The following is an 18,205-nucleotide window of genomic DNA, read 5'->3' as shown; positions in this document are numbered from 1 at the left end:
GTGGGGTCACATACAACACAGGGACTGGGCACATCCTCCAGAAGAGCAGCAAAGCATCAACTCCCCATCTCTCCACCAGAGCCAGCTGTCCCTTGTACAATGTTTATTGACCATAAAAACATAGCCATTGAGTTCCAAGGGGCAGTGCTGAGCTGGAGACTGTGCACATCATTCCTCCTTCACTGGGGCTGCTGCATCCCATGCCAGAGTGATGCTCACCATCTGCTTCCAGTGGAGCATGCTGAGAACTGCAGGGTAGGGAGCTGCCGGGTCTCTGCTTCCACTTCTCACCCTGCAGTTTGGATGTTTGTGTCCTGCCAGAGCGTGGGCTGCAGCATCCCAGCTCCTGGGGACTGGGCCCTTCTTTCTGCTGCAGACACCGTGTAGGGCACACAGCTGGCACTTGTCCTTTGGGGCTGTCCACACGTGTTCCCCAGCCAGCATGCATCAGAAAGCAACTGGGAAGGGCACAGTGCAGTCCTGCTACAGGAAAGATGCACTCCAGAGGGGCCACTGTTATTCAGCCATGGTCACTGCTGGGCAGGGGTGGCAGGCAGCCCCCACAGTGGTGTCCCAGCAGACTGGGAGTTGGCGTTTGCCCCTCTGCTATGGGGGTACAAGCTGGTGGGAGCTGCGTGGAGCTGTGTGCAGCCTCAGGCCTCCTCAGCAGTGGCATCAATCCCTGCATAGGTGAAGTTCTCAAACAAAGCCATGTTCACGTACGCCTGCATGGGAACACAAGTCAGGAGCAGGGGAGATGCTGAGGTGTGCTCGGTGGGTTTCCACGGGGATGGCTGGCCACGTGGCCACTCACCTTCCTGGCCTCCAGCATGCGGATGAGCTGCATGGAGATCTGGGCAAAGGGTGGGCGCTCGTAGGGACGGTCGCGCCAGCACTGCCGCATCAGCTCATACCTGGGGGCAGAGAGTGTGTGTGCATGGGGTGGGGTGGGCAGAAAGGCTGCTCATGGGAGATGGGGAGAAGTGAGCAGGAGACAAAAGCATGGCGTGAAGGCATGGGGCTCTTCCTCCAGTTGTGGTGCACAGGGGACCAGGATAGGCTGCCAGAAGCCATCAAGAACTCCCACACGTAGTAGAGAGGACGCAGGGCACTGCCAACTTACACCTCATCGTCACAGTTGCGGGGTTTCTCCATGCGATAGCCCTGGGGCAGCTTCTCGTAGAGCTCAGCACACGTCATCCCACAATACGGCGTGCCCCCTGCAGCCACATACACACGTGTGGTTGTGGTGGGGGCATGAGGTGCCCTCATCCCCTTGACATCCCCTGGGTTGTCCCCTCCAGAGCTACAGGAGGACCTGCAGGGACCTGAGTGGGTGGAGGGGACTAAAGATGAGCCTTACCCAAGCTGACGATCTCCCAGAGAAGGACGCCAAAGGACCACCTGAAATAGTAGGTTAGGCTGTGACGGAGCCAGCAGCTGTATCCCACTCATGAGGAGGGGGACAAGCTGAAGGGGTTCACAGTGAGACTGGATGGGGCCAAGAAGAGGGACAGGGGTGGCCATGTCTGTGTCCCAGCCTCGGTGTCTGTGGACTTACACATCGCTCTTGGTGGTGTACACGCTGTAGTTGAGGGACTCGATGGCCATCCAGCGAACTGGCAAGCGGCCCTGGGGAAACAGAGGGTGACCCTCAGGGGACATCCCAAGGAAGGAGGGAGGATGGTGCAGCTGTCTTCCAGCTGGCTTCCCACTGCTGGGGGATCCTGCCCTCTGCATCCATGAAGGATCTATGGAGTCTCCTAGCTCCTCCCTCACCATTGTCTTCTTCACGTAGACCTCCTCTCCCCTGGAGAGGCCAAAGTCAGCAATCTTGGAGGCCAGGTTTTCTCCCACCAGGATATTCCTGGCTGCCAAGTCCCTGTGAATGAACTGAGAGAGGACAGCACTGAGCCGCGGCTGGCCAGAGTTGAACTGAAAGTTGGGACTTGAAATGGATATAGGGAGAAGCTGCTCCAGAGGGGAACACAACCCTACCCTGTGTGCCTGGGGACATACCTGCTTCTCACTCAGGTACTGCATCCCCTTGGCCACATCTGAAGCAAACTGGAGGAGCTGCTGGGAGGTGAGGGTGGACGCAGTGCCATGCTCCTTCGCAAAGGCTGGGTCGGTCTCCAGAACTCGGCTTTTGCGGAGGAAGTCAAGGAGGTTTCCATAGGGGGCGTACTCGATGGCAATATACAGGTAACCTGTGGGCAGGAAGAGGCAGGTCTGATCAGGCTGTCTCCAGAAAAGGGCAGTAGCCGGTGGGGAAAAGGGAACAGCCCTCACCCTTGTTCTCACAGGCGCCCAGCAAGTTGATTATGTTGGGGTGATGGCCCAGCTTGCACAGCACCTCTAACTCTCCAGCAAAGTCCCGGTGGTCATTCTCTGAGGCGAACTCTGGAAGCAAAGCAGAGATGCACACCTGGACCCTTCCACCAGTCCTCCACAGACAGCTCCTGCCCCTTCTCAGCCCAAAGTGCTGCTTGGGATGCGACCTCATTCCCACTACATTCCCACCTGCTTCCATCCTGCCTGCCCCATCGCAATGCTCACCCTTCAGCATCTTGATGGCTGCATTCATTTTCAAGCCATCTTTTTTGATCATGGCCCTGATGACTTGCCCAAAGTTCCCTTCCCCAATCATGTCCTCAAACTTGATGTCCTCCCACTCCAGGATGGGGTAGCTGAGGGGTTCGGGCTGTGGCTTGGGCCGGCGTGTCAGGGTCAGGGTCCCTGAGTTGAACTGCAGGATGGTCTCTTCTCCCTGCAAGAGGGGAGCGGTTGAGGTTAGAGGCATCGGGCACCCCTCCGCCCCACGGCAGTGCCAACAGGGCAGGTATCATGGGCAAGGGTGGGCTCCGCACCCTCTCTGTGTGGAGGTGAGGTCTGGCTGCATCCGGACTGGAGGCTATGGAGCGTGACCTGGATCGGGCTGGGACGTGGGGAGCTGGGGACACTGTCCTGGCAGGGCAGGCAGCACTCACCGAGCCAGACTGGTATGTGAAGGTGCGGCGCCGGTGGAAAAAGTTCTTCTTGATGAGAAAAAGTGCCAGCAGGGCAAAGAGGATGGTGAGGCAGGTGACGGACACGGAGCCAATGATGGCCAAGAGCAGCTGCTGGTCTACTCCTGACTGCTCAGTGCTCTGGCTGCCCAGGCTGGGTGGCACACTCAGTGCTCCTGCCAAAAAGAAGGATGGTTGTCCATGACTGAGCCTTGCATGAAGCTGCATGGATGGCTCAGCAGCAAGACCTCAGCCCTGTCCCAGCACACTGGGAGCCCATGCAGACATTACAGCCCACCCACAGCTCCCAGTGCCGTGAGATAAAGTTGGCAGTGCCTAGACTGCAGAGGTGAGACACCCACTGAGGGGCTGGGTGCAGGTGCAGGTCTGCAGGGACTCCCCACTCACCATCCCCCAGGGTCTTAGCTTTCACCAGCTGGCTCCACTCCCCTGGGACGTGGGAGTTGGCCCGGACACGAAACTGGTAGGTGGTGCTAGCGTTGAGGCCTCCAATGATCTTGGTTGTCTCAGCACCATTGTCGGTGTCAATCCACTGGGGCTCGCTGGTCCCCCCCACCTGCTGCAGCTCTACAATGTACTTGGTGATGCCCCCGTTGGGGTATTCGGGGACCTGCCAGTAGAGCCTGATGGCTGTGTCAGACACAGACTCTGCTGAGAGCGACCGTGGGGAGGAAGGCCCTGGAAAGAGAAGTGGAGCATCAGTACCAGCACAGGGCTCCTGATGCTGCAGTGGCTGAGCACTGGTGGCAGCAGAACAAGCCCCTTCCAGCTCCTGTCAACAGCTATGGTAACCAGAGCTTTGCCAGGCTTGAGGACCTCTACAGACCCTCTGCCTATGCTTGTGTGATGTCAGGAGGTAAACATGAACTCGTTGTCAGGCATCTTATCACTCCCACTTCCTCTTTTGACCTTCTCCACATCCTAAAGCACACATCCCATAGTTACCCAAAGCTCTGAAAGTACAGAGCAGAGAAAGCATTACATCCTGCAGACCTGACACCTAACAGCCCTCCCAGCACGTACCAGACTGCACTCAACCTCACTGAAGCCACATGCCTTGTGCTCTGCTTCCCTTCTGGTCTACCAGAAAGGTTGGTCAGACTGATGGGACGTGGCCATTTGGTGAAATTACCAGGGTTAATGCAAGCAAAAGGAAACAACTTTTTTTTTTTCTTCTCTCCCCTCCCCCCCAAATGTAATTGTATTGAGAAATTTCTTGCTACAGTGTTGTAAAGGCAACACGTGTAGACAAGTGTGACAGCACGGGTGTGGGCATGAAAGGACAGATCTATATTTGGTCATCATTCATCATGGCCTGAATGCCACATTCTGGATGTTTCTCAGCTGCACAGTGCTGGAGGCTGTTGGATCTAGTGAGAACATGAGGACCAATTTTGCCATGTACCTGGCATCTACCTGCAAGTGACTGTTCGTAGTCTACCAGAGCTGGGATACAGGACCAGCCAAACCCAGGGATGGTTGCTCTTACATTTATAACCAGTTTATTGTTAGAATTCCCTGGATTTCTTTTTTTCCTTTTCTCTTTTCTAAAGCCAGGTTATCTATTTCACTTACTCATTTTAAAGGAGGGCTATAAGAAGGAAGGGGATAGACTCTTCAGCAGGGTCTGTTGTGATAGGACAAGGGGAAAATGTTTCAAAGTAAAAGAGGGGAGATTTATATTGGATATAAGGATGACTGTTTTTACAATAAGGTGGTGAGACACTGGAACAGGTTGCCCAAAGTGGTGGTGGAAGCCTTGTCTTTGGAGACATTCAAGGTCAGGCTGGATGGGTCTCTGAGCACCTAATTTAGCTGTAGGTGTCCTTGTTCATTGCAGGGAAGTTGGACTAGACAGCTTTTAAGGGTCCTTTCTAACTTAGAAGATTCTATGATTTTATAGGGCTCTCTCATTCTCCACAAGGTGCACATGGGGAATGACTCCTAAAGTCTCCCATGTTCTAGGGCAAGCAACCCCCCACCCCAGCCTCATGTCACCCACCTTTGCTGTTGATCATGACTTTGTAGAGATCAGAGGGGGGCCCCAGGCTGGTGCAGTGGTACACCAGCACCTCCAGCCCATATTCCTTGTTGAACTCCAGGCCCCCAATGTGGGCAGAGAGCACTGAAATGGACGTGATGTTTTTCTTGCAGACCAGTTGCTTTGCGGAGTCAAAAAGATGGACAATGAACCCATGTGCAGGCTCATGATTACTTGGCAATTTCCAGTTGACGTGAAGGGTATTTTTCTCCTCAATGGACCAACCTTCAATCACAGGCTTGACTGTGGGCTCTGTGAACAAAAAGGAAGTGAAACCTCACTGCATGTCAGCCATGGGGCTTGGTAGACTCTGCACCATGCAGGAAAAGGTTCAGAGTAATGGGATGGGTTTCCCACCGAGGCATTCAGTCACCATGATGGCCTCAGGTCCCTTGCTGCCCTCACCACCATCCCCTGGTCGGCTCAGCTGCACCTTGACAATGTAGGCAGTCACCGGCCGGAGGTTCATGAGAGTGATGTTTTCACTGTTGTCAACTGTTAACCAAGAGGACATATCAAATCCATACCCCCACCCTATCACCAGTATCCTCCCAGTGTCACTACAGAGGATCTTGCTGAGCGAGATGGAGATCTCTGCACACCCCAAACTCTTCACAGGATCCACGTACCCATCCTGACAGCCACGTACCCACAATGGACGACCACACCGAGACATCATCCTTGGGCTTGTAGAGCAACTTGACAGAGACAATAGGTCCATCACCAGAGAAGCAGTCCACAGGTGACACCACAAGCTGGCGACTCTGCTTGGCCAGCAGCCTGGGGGGGCTCAGGGGTGCTGGTGGCACTGGAGGTGAAGGAAGAAATGATATCAGTTGGACTGGGAGCAGTATGAGGACATCTACAGTTTCTTGGCTCCTTCCAGCCTTGGCAGGTACGGGAAGATCCCAACAAATGTTTTATCACCGCTCAAACCTGACTGTTGCCACTGTGACACAAAATGAGTGGCATGTAGTCCACTTGTGGGAGGTCTCATTGCCACGCTGTGACCCAGCACCCGCAGTTCTTTCCTCACCTCGAATGTTGACCTTGACTTTCCGGCTGTCCTGGCCCCCAGTAGTAGAGACTCGGCATTCCCAGAGCCCTGCATCGGCCTTCGTCAGATGCTGCACCTGAAACTCGCATGTGATCTGCCCCGACTCTATGATGGCTTTGACCAGCTGTGGGCACAGAGGTGCTATCAGCCACCATGGCAGTCAGGGTTGCCACTTGGTGGAGTTGTCACCCACCATGTTGGGGATCCTGCCATTTGGGTGCAGGGACAGTGCCAAAGGATGGCAGTGAGGTGAAAACATGGGGCTGCGGGGATTGGCTTCTGAGGTACCTTGAGCATGGTGCCATCAGCCTTGCGCAGCTCCACGCCATCGCTTGCGGGCAGCGGGTTGCCGGTGGCCACACAGCTGATGATGGGCTCTGAGCCCAGGTTGAACTCCAGCTCCGAGGCCAGTTTGATGATCTGGGGGAAGCGATCTGGTGTGGAGAAATCAGCATTAGGACTCATCCCACTTCTCCCTGTTCACAAAGGACATTCAGACCTTTCCCGGTGCTGGGGGTCATGTCTGAGCACTGAGCTCCAGCTCAGATCCACCCCACACTCTGGGCTCAGGGATGTTCTTTGGCACATCTAATTTGAGAAAGCCAGACTACTCTCCCTCTTGCAGTACCACGGTTTCTATAGGTCTGGGGGCTATTTTTACCAGCAAGGCAGGCTGCCCACCTGGCTGTGGAGATTGGTATCAGCTTCCTTTAATATGAGGAAGGAGCTGGAGCCCACCCACAGGGGACAAAGCCCCTCCATGGCCCTGTGCCAGCCTCACCTGACTTCTCGCAGTGCTGCCCATGCCAGCCTGCAGGGCAGATGCAGCCACTGAAACGGTTACAGCTGCCACCATTCCGGCAGGCACACATCAGAGCGCAGTCGGGGCCATAGTATCCTGGGGAACAGGCTGTGGGAAGAGGAGAGTCCACTGCTACCCCTGGCCACACTGTATGGGTGCATGTGCTCAGCCTGCGCTGGTGCCCAAGCCAGCAGGCAAGGCAGGATACCGCCCATGTTCCCATACCTTGGCTGCAGCGGGAGCCGCTCCACCCCGAGGCACAGGAGCAGCCATAGGGGTCCGGCAGGCAGAAGCTCAGCCCCCTGCAGCCCTGGGCTCTCTGGCACGTCTCCTGGCAGTTGCGGCCAAACTGGCCTTCCCGGCAGGCTGGAAAACAAGGGCTTCATGGAGTTCCCCAGCACCATCCCCAGCAGGCAAGGAGTTCCTGCCCCAGTGTTTGTCCTGCCAAGGTGATAGAAGTAGGGGGCACTGGGAATGGGCAGATGCTGGGGGTCCTGTGAGTTTCTGGCCATCGTGACTAGATCTTGGAGTGCAGTGGGACACAGTTCATCCCCTCAGGGCAGAGGCAGCCACTGGACCTACCTCTCTCACAGCGGGTGCCCATGAAGCCAGGAGGACAGATGCATTCACCGACATGGTCATGACAGATGCCCCCATTCAGGCAGTCAGGACAGTCCTTCTCACAGGATGGACCCCATTTCCTTGCAGCACACGCTGCAGGGAGATCAGAGGGATGTACACTGGCACTGGGCCGTGCGTCCCCACCATATGGGGAGGGGACAGTGGAGTGCCACTTCCCTGGTCCCACTCACCTCTAACGATTAGCCTGTAGAAGGCACTCCACAGAGGGCTATCTCCCATGAAAGTGGCACTGTAGACGCCATTTTCAGTCATGCTGACATTCGGGAGTGTTAGAGTGAAAAGATCACCCCGCACCTCGCCTCGGTCCGTGGTCTGGTAGTAGGTACCTGCGAGGAGACAGGAGGTGACCTGGGAACTGCTGCACCCTTGGGTTGGGGAGTGAGGGTGACTAGGAGCAGGGGTGGTGCAGGGCACTGGGTGGTTGCAGCGCTGCTTGTGAAGCCACTTGCCATTTCTTTTCCACATTACATCCATCTCCTTCCTCCTGAGGACCCTGGCGGAGAAGGTGGCTGGCTCGCCAACATTCACAGACTGCGTGGCCTTCTCCGGGAAGAGGTGGGCTGCCAAAGAGAAGGAGGAGCAGGCTGAGGGCAGTGCCTGGATGAGCCACCCCGCTATGCAGTCCTAACACACCTCTCTGTGGGGACATCACCATGCACATCTCCATCCACCTCAGGCAGAGGACCCACAGGGAACAGGGATGGCACCCAGGGTTGGGGTATCCTGTGCTGTCCCAGCATAGGATGCTGTGACAGCAGCCTGGGGAGATATGACAGCATGAGACGCTGCTTGCTGCCAGACTGGAGGTGTGTAGGCAAGGGGCAGGATCTGCGTCTTTGCCTGCCTCTAGCAGAGTACTCACATGTTTACCCAATTTCCAAGGTGTAGGGGTATGCACCATTCTCATAACTACAGTGTGAGTCAGCCTGGGCACAACTTTGAGCCTAAACCAGACTATAAATATGTTTAGCACTGAGAAACCAAGCCCTGGGTGTGCCAGCAATGACACAAAAGAGGGCACACTCAGATACTGGCTGCCAGAGCCTCCCAGTGTGCCAGATCGCACACCCTTCAACTGGCTGTGCTGGATGGGAGCAGTGGTGCCTGCAGCCCAGCATCCTGCCAGCTTATATCTACTTATTCTGCCATATACCCAGTATTGTTCTCCCATGGGTTTTGCAGCTTTAGACCTGGTCCTACACTGTAGCCACAAATACACTGCTGCAGCCAGGGTCTGATGCCCTGAGCAGAGCACCACATCTCACCCTGAGAACCAGGAGCCCCAACGACCAGAAGTTGACTCCTGCTGGCAGCATACCAGCAGCCCTGCAGCCTGACCGCTGGCACCACTGCAAGGCAAGGAGAGGTCCTGGCAATGTTTGTTTCAGCTATTTATTGTCTGTCTTCTCTTATCAGTGCTGTAATTTTAGACAGATCCTCTGACAGATTTCCTGAAGTTCTCTATTGTGCTCACAGATGCAAAAATAAAATAATTTAATTTTTTCTGCTGTGGCGTCTCTGGACACCTCTCTGCTCGGTGATCTGACAAAACAGTTTGCTGGATTTAAACCCTTCTCAGATTGCCTCTCTGGGTCTGATTGGTCTTTTTTTCCTGTGTTTTTACTTTCAAAACTGATAATCCTTCCTCTGCTCTCATGCATCTTAGAAGACACTCACTGTCCTTGGGCAGCATTCCCTACACATGCTGTTGTGAGCACTGAGCTGCACTGTGAGAGCTGATTCAATGAACACTTGAGCCTTCAGCATGGTTTCTTTACACAGCCCTCACTCCTCTGGCAAAGATTTAACCTTTTTGTTACTTTTTCCTTCGATCAGTCTTCCTCAATTTTTTTCTAAACTTTTCCTTATCTAAATTAAACAGAGCAACATCAGCTTTTTTGGCGCTTCTAACTCCTGGAGGGGTTTGGGCCAGTGAACAAACCTGGGTCCCACTGACCACCTCACTCATGACATATATAGGGAGACACAAATGCCACGTCAGTGTGCAAAGCCCCCCTCTTTCCCTTAATGTAGCAACGTGTCCATTCCCCTCTGTCCCTCCTGTTCCACTTTCCAGCGCTCTGCTTTCCTCCCTTGGTGCCTCCCAGAGCTCTGTTTGCCCAGACCGGCTGTCTCTGTTTCTGATAAGGCCGCTGCCATGTTAAGTGTGAGCTCCTGGTCAAGGACAGAGAGCAGTCCTGCTCCTAAGAGGATGCTTGCGCCCCACCGGCATGGTCCTTATCGCAGTCTGTTCCCCAGCTGGAGATACTGGCGCAGCTCAAAACACTGTGATAGAGCAGTATTTTAACATGGGCAGGGAGATGTTTTAGCCAAAACTTTCTAACAAAAAGCTTGAAAACACCCAGTAGCAAACACCTATCACAGAGAATTTCTGTCCTAATAACTTAGTCTCAAGAGTCGTGAAGTCAGTGAGGGCAGTGTTGGGGACTGTGTCTCCTTGGGCATTATCCCAGTGTGGTGATGTCCTTTAGGCTTCTATGGCCCTAACGAGGAGCAGGAGCAGGAGGTGAACCCCATGCCCTCCCCAAGAACCAGCTGGAGGGCAGAGCCAGACCTGCCAGTGCGACCAGGGGCTGGCACTGCCCGATGGCACCCTGCTTTTGGTTGATGATTGCCAGACCTCACCGCTTCCTTTGGCTTCCCTCCACCTGGACCTTGCCCTGCTCATGGGCACCATTCCCACCCACTGCCTGCAGCCGCCCTTCCCGCACACCTCCCTGGGGCGGGGGCTGCTGGCGGGTGGCCATGAAGCGCCCTTGGAGTTGGGCCATGCTCCTGCAGCTGAGAAACTTTCTCATATCCTCATGGGGTGAAAAAGCTTCTTCACTGCACCAATTGCCACCTCCTGTATGCCACAGATCAACCCACTGCACCACACAAACATCCAAATGGCCGCTACTCACACCCAGTGCTTGAGTGAGACAAGGCCTGGTGGTGGTCCATCACCTCTCTCATGTTCTGCACAAAGGCCAGAGGGGCTGGGCACAGCAGTAGCTGCCTGCTGACTCAAGAGCTGCCATGGTGCCAACAGATCCCAAACCTAGCCTCAATGAATCATAGAATGGCTTAGATTGGAAGGGACCTTAAAGATCATCGAGTTCTGAGCCCTCTGCCGTGGGCTGGTTCCCACCCAGTTCATCAGGCTGCCCAGGGTCCCATCAAACTTGGCCTTGAGTGAGTAAGTGAGTAAGTGAGTGAGCGAGTGAGTGCATCACGCTCCCCAGAGCCCACTCAAGCACTTACCATTGTGGCTGTTGTGCACGTAGACCACCTGGGCCTGCTCTGTTGGTGTGCGCCCCAGGCAGTAGAGGATCCCCACCAGGTCAGGCATGGAGAAGCCCCTGGCCTGGACATAGTTGCTGCGGTTGCGGTAATTTTGGAAGCCTGTCTTGGGGTGCGTCATCACAATCTTGTTCTCCCGCTCAATCTGCAGGTAGCTCACGTCGCGCTCACCCATGATGCAGGAGAGGAAGAAGTCAGAGTGGGAAAGGCTCTGCACATTGGCAATCAGGGTGATGTCCAGAATGGCTCCTGTTGAGGGGAACATGAGAGAATGTCACAGCCAGACCAGGACATGGCCTTCTCTATCTAGCTCAGTCACAGGGATAGACCCCATAACCCAAACTTCAACCCCATTTTCAAGTCCTTCTTGCCCCCAGGCTATGAGATGGCACGGTGGACACTTCCAGTCTCTTTTTGGAGATCCCCATGGGCTCAGGTTACTGCATGAGCCAAGTGTGCAGTGTTATGAGGTTCCTCCTCCTGCAATCTGCCTGTGTTCCTGTCCCAAGCTGGGGTACAGAGGAGGATAGTTCAGCCCGAAAGCTCAGCCCTGAGTATTCCAAACCATCAGTCTCACAGGGATGTTTCCTCTCTTCATGCCCCTCCTGAGTCCCTGCTTCATTGATTGGGACCACCACAGCTGCCTCGTCCCACCAAACCCCCCTGGGGAATGGGCTTACCTGCAGGGCAAAGGGAAAGGAGTCATTTACCTGCCATCCATGGGAGGAGAAACAGGAGATAAAACTGGAGTCCCATGTCCTTGAAGTGTGTCCCAAATCTGGCACAGGAAAAGATCCAGCACATCCCAGCCACGAGTGACAGACCCAGTGGTGGCAATTGACTATGGTCTCCACATGCGTGGAGCCTCAGGACCCCTGTTCCACACTCTCCATCTTGCCTCAGCACTCTCGCTTGACGAGCGGGGGGAGCAGGACCCCTTCCTCTGGATCATAGCTGGGGCATGGTGTGGATGATGCCTTCGTTCCCACCCACTCCACTGCTGCCCAGCTGTGTGGCAAAGGGGCCACTGAGGTTTGTTGCCCAGTGGGGCTCTCCAGTGGGGCTAGAACGGCATTCTCAGGGTGCCCCCAGCCATGCTGATCTCCAGCCTGACCGGGATCTCCCAGCCCCTTTCTTGCCTGCAGTAGTCAGGATCTCACCACCGAGCCTGCCTGTGCAGCGGCATCTTCATCCCCTCGGCATGCCCCGCGGTTATGGGAAGGGCTCTGTGGAGCAGGGAAAGGAAAGGGGCCAAGGGGCCGCGGCTGGCGGCGGCGGCGGCGGAGCCAAATCCTGTTTCCCATGCGGCGTTTCCTGCTCTCCACCCATTGTTCAGAGCCAGCCCTGACTCCAGGAGCCACAGGCAGGAGCTGACCCTCATGGGCTCTGCCCCCGGCACCGAGGCCGTGCACACCACAGGATACCTTGACCACCATGAGCCGGCATGGGCCACCAGCTCATGTCCCCACCTCGGAGAGGTGACCAAGTGTAGCGAAGTCCTACTGCTGATCCTTGCCCTGCTGCTTTCCCTCGCACTTCCACATGCCGGTATGGTAGTGCAGTGTGTACAGAATGCCCCAGCAGGGTGTCAGCATCCATAGCCCCATCCGTGTCCCAGCAGAGCTGAGTGGCAGGAAAGTGGGGACCTCACAGCCACTCTGCCACAAAATGAGACAGGGGGGTTAGTTTGGCAGTGGCTGAGCAGAGCCCTCACAGCAGAAAGCAGCTGGACAGCCTGGGCAGGAGGGCAGCAGCTGCTGGGGGGGAAGATTTCTCTGCAGGGCCGTAAACACAACTGGGAGGAAGCTGGAAGCAGCAGAAAGTCTGGCTTTCCTTGACCGCCTTCCAGCCTGTCTCCCTCTTTCCTGTTTCAGAAACCGCCTGTCCTTGGACTACACCCAGGGGAAAGCTTGGGGCCTCGCCATGGCTGCAGCCGCACCATATGCCAAGGGACCTTGTAAGGCCATGGTGGGCTCAGGCAGGCGCAGGGCAGGGGTAAATGCATGGTATTGCTGAGGAAATCACTGCAATCTTTACCCACTTGACCACACACTGTTCTGCAAGCAGCATATTGAGCTGTTCCCATGTGAAAGCCTGGCCTGCCGGGGAGAAAGATCCATGTTTTGGTGTGTCCCAAGCCCATGCTGTATCCGGCCAAAAATCTAAAGCACACATGGAGAGGAAGGGGAAATCCATTCATCGCTTCCGACTATTTACAGTGCGCTCTGGGGCTGTAGGGGGCCCAAGCGGTGCAGAGTGATGGCAGCAGACAGGGACTGTGCTGTGCCACCCCAGCGCCTGCCTGCCATATGCTGCCACCACAGCTCCCTGAGTGATAAAGAGACCCTGAAAAATGGGCACTGCGTGCAGCTGCCTACATTTACCCAGAAAGACACAGAATTGTTGGGTTGGAAAGGACTTCTTAGATCATCCAGTCCAACCTCAACCCACCCCACCATGCCCACTGACCACATCCCTCAGTAGGGAGTGTAGGTAAGAGTCAGTCTTTGGGAGACCCCTGGGCAGGGTCGTCTTTAAATGATGAACGTGTGTCCTTGGCTGCCCCAACTTGAACACAAGGGCTAGTTACAACAGCTGATTCCTCCTGCAGTTGGTGTTGCTATGCCTGTCAATCCAAAGCTTGTTTGCAAGCTCTTCAGGTCAGAGACTCATCATTGAGCTCAGTACAGCTGCAGGAAGGGGGATAGGTAGGTGAATACATAAATAGATGGCTGCTTCCTATAGTTTACTGGTGGTAGAGGTCAGTCATGCTTAGGGCTATAATTGCTATTGTGCCACCTCGTGCTTACCCATGTTTGAGATGGCCACTGTGTGCTGCAGTCACCAGCAGCACAGCCATGCAGGCAGAACAATAGACTGTGATGCACTTTGTGAAATGTTGTCCAACATGATGAATCATTGTGATAAAGGGATTATTGATGTGGAACAAGCACACTTTGTGGGGACACTCTGCAAAGCAGGCCTTGCAGCACGCTTCTTGGAGAGCAAAGCACATATCCACTAGCTACATGAAGGGGAACCAGGGCATTCCTGTGGTCTGTTGGGGAGCTGGATCCATTAACTATCAGCTCCCCATACTAGGCAGATCTTGGGGATCCACAAAGGAAACCAGAGCCAACCACACCTATAGAATCATAGAATCACAGAATCGTTTGCATCGGAAGGAACCCTTAAAGACCATCTAGTCCAACTCCTCTGCAATGAACAGGGAAAGCTATAGCTCCATCAGGTGCTCAGAGCCTGGTCCAGCCTGACCTTGAATGTCTCCAAGGATGGGGAAACATCTTCCTTTGCATTTTTTTTTTTCCTGGAGATTTCTATTTGTGCAGATCCCTTGAGTTGGAGACAGGAAGGAGACTTCTCCAGGAGGTTTCATGGGGACATTCAGCAGTGGCCCTGCATCTCTTGGCAAGGAACCAGTGCAGCTGTCCCACCACACCTCTAACATGGAAAGACCACAGCATGCACAGAGCACCTGAATTTCTGCTGGACTCACAGCCCTGAATTTTTCTGCTGAATCATAGCAGACTTAAAAAACAAAACAAAACAAAAAAAAACCTGGTGACAAAAATACCCCTTTTTTTACCATTCGCACGTTCTAATCCAAAGCACCGCATGCCAGAAACCATCGTGTGCTGATACGTTTCCTGATAGGAAACGCAAACACCCTGCATGTCCACCTATGACTGCCTCAGCAGCACTGCCAGCACTGCCTTCCTGGAGGCCTCCTCTGTCCTCCGTCCACAGCAGCCCCAGGGGAGCCCTCCAAGGGAGGTTAAAGGCTGCTGCCAGCACTGGGGCCATGGGGAGACGGTGCCACCTCCGTGTCCACCTCCTGCTCTGCACCAGCCCCGGAGCAGCCAAGGGGCGCGGTGGTTAATGTGTAACCCACACCACCGCCTCTATCCGTGCCTCACGGCCACAGGAGAGAATGTGGCCGCCAGGCTGGCCCTGGGTGAGCGGCGCCGTGGGGCATCAAGGTAGCCATGGCCTGCCCAGGAACGGCCATCCCCATCACTGCCACACTTCACCAGCACGGCTGGCTGCACCGCCCGCCCTCAAACTTGTTTTTCTGCCCCGCAGCTTCCTGGAGCTCAATGGCTCCCACTGGCCTGCTGGGTGTCTGCGGCCTGCTCTGCACCTGGGGGGCGGCGGCGGCGGGATGGCCCTGCGGCCTGGACCACCAGGTAGGGACAGGGGCTTGGGGCAGATGTGCGGGTGGTGGTGTTCCCGATGACTGCTGGAGCACGGCGAGGCTGGCGGGGGCTTGTCTGGGCTGGTGTGCTGCCGGCTCCAGGCGTTGCTCGGCTGCAGTGGCGCGGCTGCCTGTGAGCAGCAGCGCACGTCCCAGCCAAAATGGGGTCTGTGCCAGGTTTGTGTCACTGCAGGGAGCCCCTGCTTACACATGTGGTGACACAGTTACTGGCAGCAGAGTGACAGTGACGCCCTCAGAAGGTGAAGGGCCCGTCTTAGCAGCTCTTTCCCCAGGGATGGGCTGACTGCAGCGGGAAGAGCCTCCTGCACGCTCCAAGCTCCCTTCCGAGAAACATCACCGGCTTAGACCTCTCCTTCAACAGCTTGGTCATGCCACAGCGCGGGACACTTTTGATGCGTTTCCCTTCCTTGCGCTCCCTCAACCTCTCTAACAACGCCCTGCTCACACTGCACCCTGCCGTCTTCTCCAACCTCAGGGCACTATGCCTGCTGGACCTGAGCAACTGCAGCATCACCTACCTCCACACAGATGCTTTCAGGGGCTTGGAAAACTTGCAAACACTTCTTCTAAGAAACAACAGTTTGCAAGAGCTGGAGGTCCCGTTCTTTCTGCCACTGAGAAGTCTTCTCCACCTGAACCTGCAGAACAATGCACTGATGTCTGTGGACACTTTGATGTTGCAACTGATGGAGGCCATCCCATGGGTCCAGCTGGATGGAAACCCCTGGGTCTGTGACTGTGTCACATATCCCTTGCAGCAGTGGCTGAAGCGCAGGCAAGGTGAGAGGTGGGGGGCGGGTGTCAGGAAGGGTTTGGGATGAGAGGGATCCTCGAAGAGAGAATTTGATCCTTCTGCTCCAGCCCTACGACTGCTCTCCTCCCTTCTGAGGGACAGCAAACTGAGACATAATGTCTCAGTTCTTCATTTTCAGGTACACACAACATCCAAGATTTCTGGGTATGACAGACAGGAGGAAAATATTCAGAGATCTATACTTCAGGCACTTTTCTGGGAAATTAACATTCCTAAATCCATATACACGTATCTGCATCAAGTGCACAGATCTTCACGAGCATTCAACATCTCCTGATGAACAGGATCAGGTTTTAGCCCCCCGAGCTTGGCTCCCAGGCAAGAGAAGCCCTGTGACCATGGGGTTTCTATCAATGTCCATTGGCCTAGTTAAGAAGAGCTGCTAATGGTGGTAACACGGTCGTACAGCTCTTCTTATTGGGGGTTCCATAGTCAGAGATTTTTTTCCTCTAGTAGTGCCTTACACAGAGCTGACGACTGACAAGGCTGGAGGGAAGCACTGGAAGTGCTTGAAAGCAAGCAGAGAATGCTTTCTCCAAGCTGGGGAGGGAACAGGTGAAGATCTCCTGTCCCACCTTAGCCTGTTGTTTCCCAGCCATGCATGTCACCTGTGCATCACCTTCGGAGCTGCAGGGACAGGACATTACAACTCTGGACTCCTGGGAGCTGGGCTGCCAAAAAAGCCAGAGGTTTCCTCGAGATGTCAGCCCAGCACAGCAGACCACAGTTACAAACAACAACAGTAAGTTGGGTCAGGGAGAGCTACCTTCCTCCGGTTCACCCCAAGGGGTGGCCTCCCCACCACGAGTAGCATTGTGAAGCATGCACGTGGTCAGCTGTGGTGGAGCACCTGCTGTGCCACAGCCCAGCCCTGATGGGCCTGTCTTCTGCTGCAGCCACCGCGCCATCTGCGGGGAAGGGAGGAAGGAGCTGGCCCTACCTAGTGGGCTTCCTGGTGGCTGCCATCAGCATCTCCATCCTGGTCGCTCTGGTTGCCAAGTGCAAGATCTGCCACAAGAACTTCACCAGCTACCGCCACCGACCGCTGCCTGAAACCAGCTCGATTGGAGGCAGCCCCTTGGAGGAGGGCACTGGCTGGGACAGGGGCTCCTCAGGCTGGGGTGACAGTGAGAACCCCCCCGTGTCCAATATCACTGGCCTGCATGTTGAAGATGATGACGGCTTCATCGAGGACAACTACATTCAGCCCAGTGAGCGGCTGCCAGAGGAAGAGGAGAGAGAGTCACACATCTCCATATGAGACTGCAGTCCCTCCCCATCCCCATGCCCCCATCTCCTTCCTGCCAATTCCACCTACCCTTGGCTGTTGTCCCCATGCAGATGGGAGCAGGAGGGAAAGAGTGGGGTGAAGGTGTCCCTATGCCCTGCTGTGACACCAGCAGAGCTGCACTGTCTTGCAGACACCAGATATGCTGCTTTTTTCCCAGTCTTGCTTGGGTACTGAGGATGAACAGGATGATCTTGATTGCAGCTGGGCAAGGCAAGATGCCTAGGGATGGGTCTGCCCCTCTCTCTGTCCCGCTGCTCCTTGTGCGGACTTGGGCACCAGCCCCTCTGCCCTGTGGCACTGGACCTGGCCCTGTTCTGTCCCCACTCTGTTGTCACTCTGGGAGCAATTAAAGCATGATTCAACCCTGCTTCTGTCTATGATGGTTTGCTGGGGCTCTCCCCATGGCCGCACATCTGGCCAGTGGTGTGTGGCAGCCTGACCTCTACATTTGTCTCAGATGGCTGATCCTTTTGTCAGCAAACTTTTATTGCTTACACTGCAAGGATTTCCTGTGTCAGTCCTACATGTGGGGCAGTATAGCTTCTATCCCACTGACTCCCCTGTGGGGAAGACCCCGCAGGGCTGGCTGCCCTGTCTTGGACATGGGATGTCCCACAGAGCAGTGCTTTCAGGACCCTCAAGCTCCCCATCCTCTGCTGTGACTTGCTACCGGCAAGAAGGCAGTCCTGATCCTCTTTCTGCTGGCATCACATTCACTCCTCATGCAGCAGCCATTTGGTGTTCACACTGATGCTGTCAACAAGGCGTGCAATTGATCAGTTTATCGAGTGATAAAACAGGTAAAGTGATGCTGAACAACCTGGATGAGCTGAAAGCACCCCTTACGCACTGTGGATGGCAAGAGTGAATTATCCTTGCGTGGCAAGGCTCTGCTGGCAGTGTTTGCTTCCAGTACTATGTGAGCCACCAGGGCTGGGTGCTCAGGAAGCAGCTCCACAGCAGTCTGCTGGCAGGACAGTCTCTTTCCT

The 18,205-nt window shown here is 55.2% G+C and overlaps 2 protein-coding genes across 4 annotated transcripts; one reads left to right on the top strand and one right to left on the bottom strand.

The window, feature by feature from the left end:
* Nucleotides 1-86: 86 nt before the first annotated feature.
* TIE1 (tyrosine kinase with immunoglobulin like and EGF like domains 1) lies at nt 87-12,164 on the bottom strand. Of its 2 annotated transcripts, none has more exons than XM_010716227.4 (23): nt 11,585-12,164; nt 10,836-11,123; nt 8,021-8,131; nt 7,742-7,897; nt 7,512-7,643; nt 7,155-7,295; nt 6,909-7,037; nt 6,416-6,561; nt 6,107-6,251; nt 5,720-5,878; nt 5,428-5,565; nt 5,032-5,322; nt 3,417-3,707; nt 2,871-3,184; nt 2,560-2,770; nt 2,293-2,403; nt 2,020-2,210; nt 1,780-1,893; nt 1,562-1,632; nt 1,364-1,404; nt 1,124-1,220; nt 815-914; nt 87-725 (listed from the first exon to the last, which is right to left on the bottom strand). In XM_010716227.4, the coding sequence occupies exons 1-23, from the start codon at nt 11,676-11,678 to the stop codon at nt 654-656; spliced, it is 3,543 nt and encodes a 1,180-aa protein (XP_010714529.1). In that variant the 5' UTR covers nt 11,679-12,164; the 3' UTR covers nt 87-653. The 2 variants fall into 2 exon arrangements, with proteins under 2 accessions (XP_010714529.1, XP_010714530.1); XM_010716228.4 differs by having other exon boundaries at nt 2,991-3,184.
* Nucleotides 12,165-14,730: 2,566 nt separating this feature from the next.
* Nucleotides 14,731-17,583, top strand: C10H1orf210 (chromosome 10 C1orf210 homolog). 2 transcript variants are annotated; one of them, XM_010716226.4, is made up of 5 exons: nt 14,731-14,875; nt 14,979-15,082; nt 15,384-15,891; nt 16,521-16,667; nt 16,822-17,583. In XM_010716226.4, exons 1-5 carry the CDS (start codon nt 14,827-14,829, stop codon nt 17,184-17,186), a joined length of 1,173 nt encoding a protein of 390 aa, XP_010714528.1. In that variant the 5' UTR covers nt 14,731-14,826; the 3' UTR covers nt 17,187-17,583. The 2 variants fall into 2 exon arrangements, with proteins under 2 accessions (XP_010714528.1, XP_085088036.1); XM_085231910.1 differs by lacking the exon at nt 16,521-16,667.
* Nucleotides 17,584-18,205: the final 622 nt, after the last annotated feature.

Source organism: Meleagris gallopavo, chromosome 10 (assembly GCF_905368555.1).
Source record: "Meleagris gallopavo chromosome 10, MGAL_WU_HG_1.1, whole genome shotgun sequence".
In the NCBI taxonomy this organism is placed as follows: domain Eukaryota; kingdom Metazoa; phylum Chordata; class Aves; order Galliformes; family Phasianidae; genus Meleagris; species Meleagris gallopavo.
This window is presented reverse-complemented; position numbering and strand designations above follow the sequence as displayed.

Coding starts and splice junctions, on each gene's coding strand:
- TIE1 (XM_010716227.4), bottom strand. CDS start 11,678: ATGTGCTGGATCTTTTCCTGTGCCAGATTTGGGACACACTTCAAGGAC. Junction 8,132..10,835: donor CGTGCACAACAGCCACAATG/GTAAGTGCTTGA, acceptor TCTCTTTGGCAG/CCCACCTCTTCCCGGAGAAG. Junction 7,644..7,741: donor CTACAGGCTAATCGTTAGAG/GTGAGTGGGACC, acceptor ATCTCCCTGCAG/CGTGTGCTGCAAGGAAATGG.
- C10H1orf210 (XM_010716226.4), top strand. CDS start 14,827: ATGTGGCCGCCAGGCTGGCCCTGGGTGAGCGGCGCCGTGGGGCATCAA. Junction 15,083..15,383: donor CCTGCGGCCTGGACCACCAG/GTAGGGACAGGG, acceptor CTCTTTCCCCAG/GGATGGGCTGACTGCAGCGG. Junction 15,892..16,520: donor GTGGCTGAAGCGCAGGCAAG/GTGAGAGGTGGG, acceptor GTTGTTTCCCAG/CCATGCATGTCACCTGTGCA.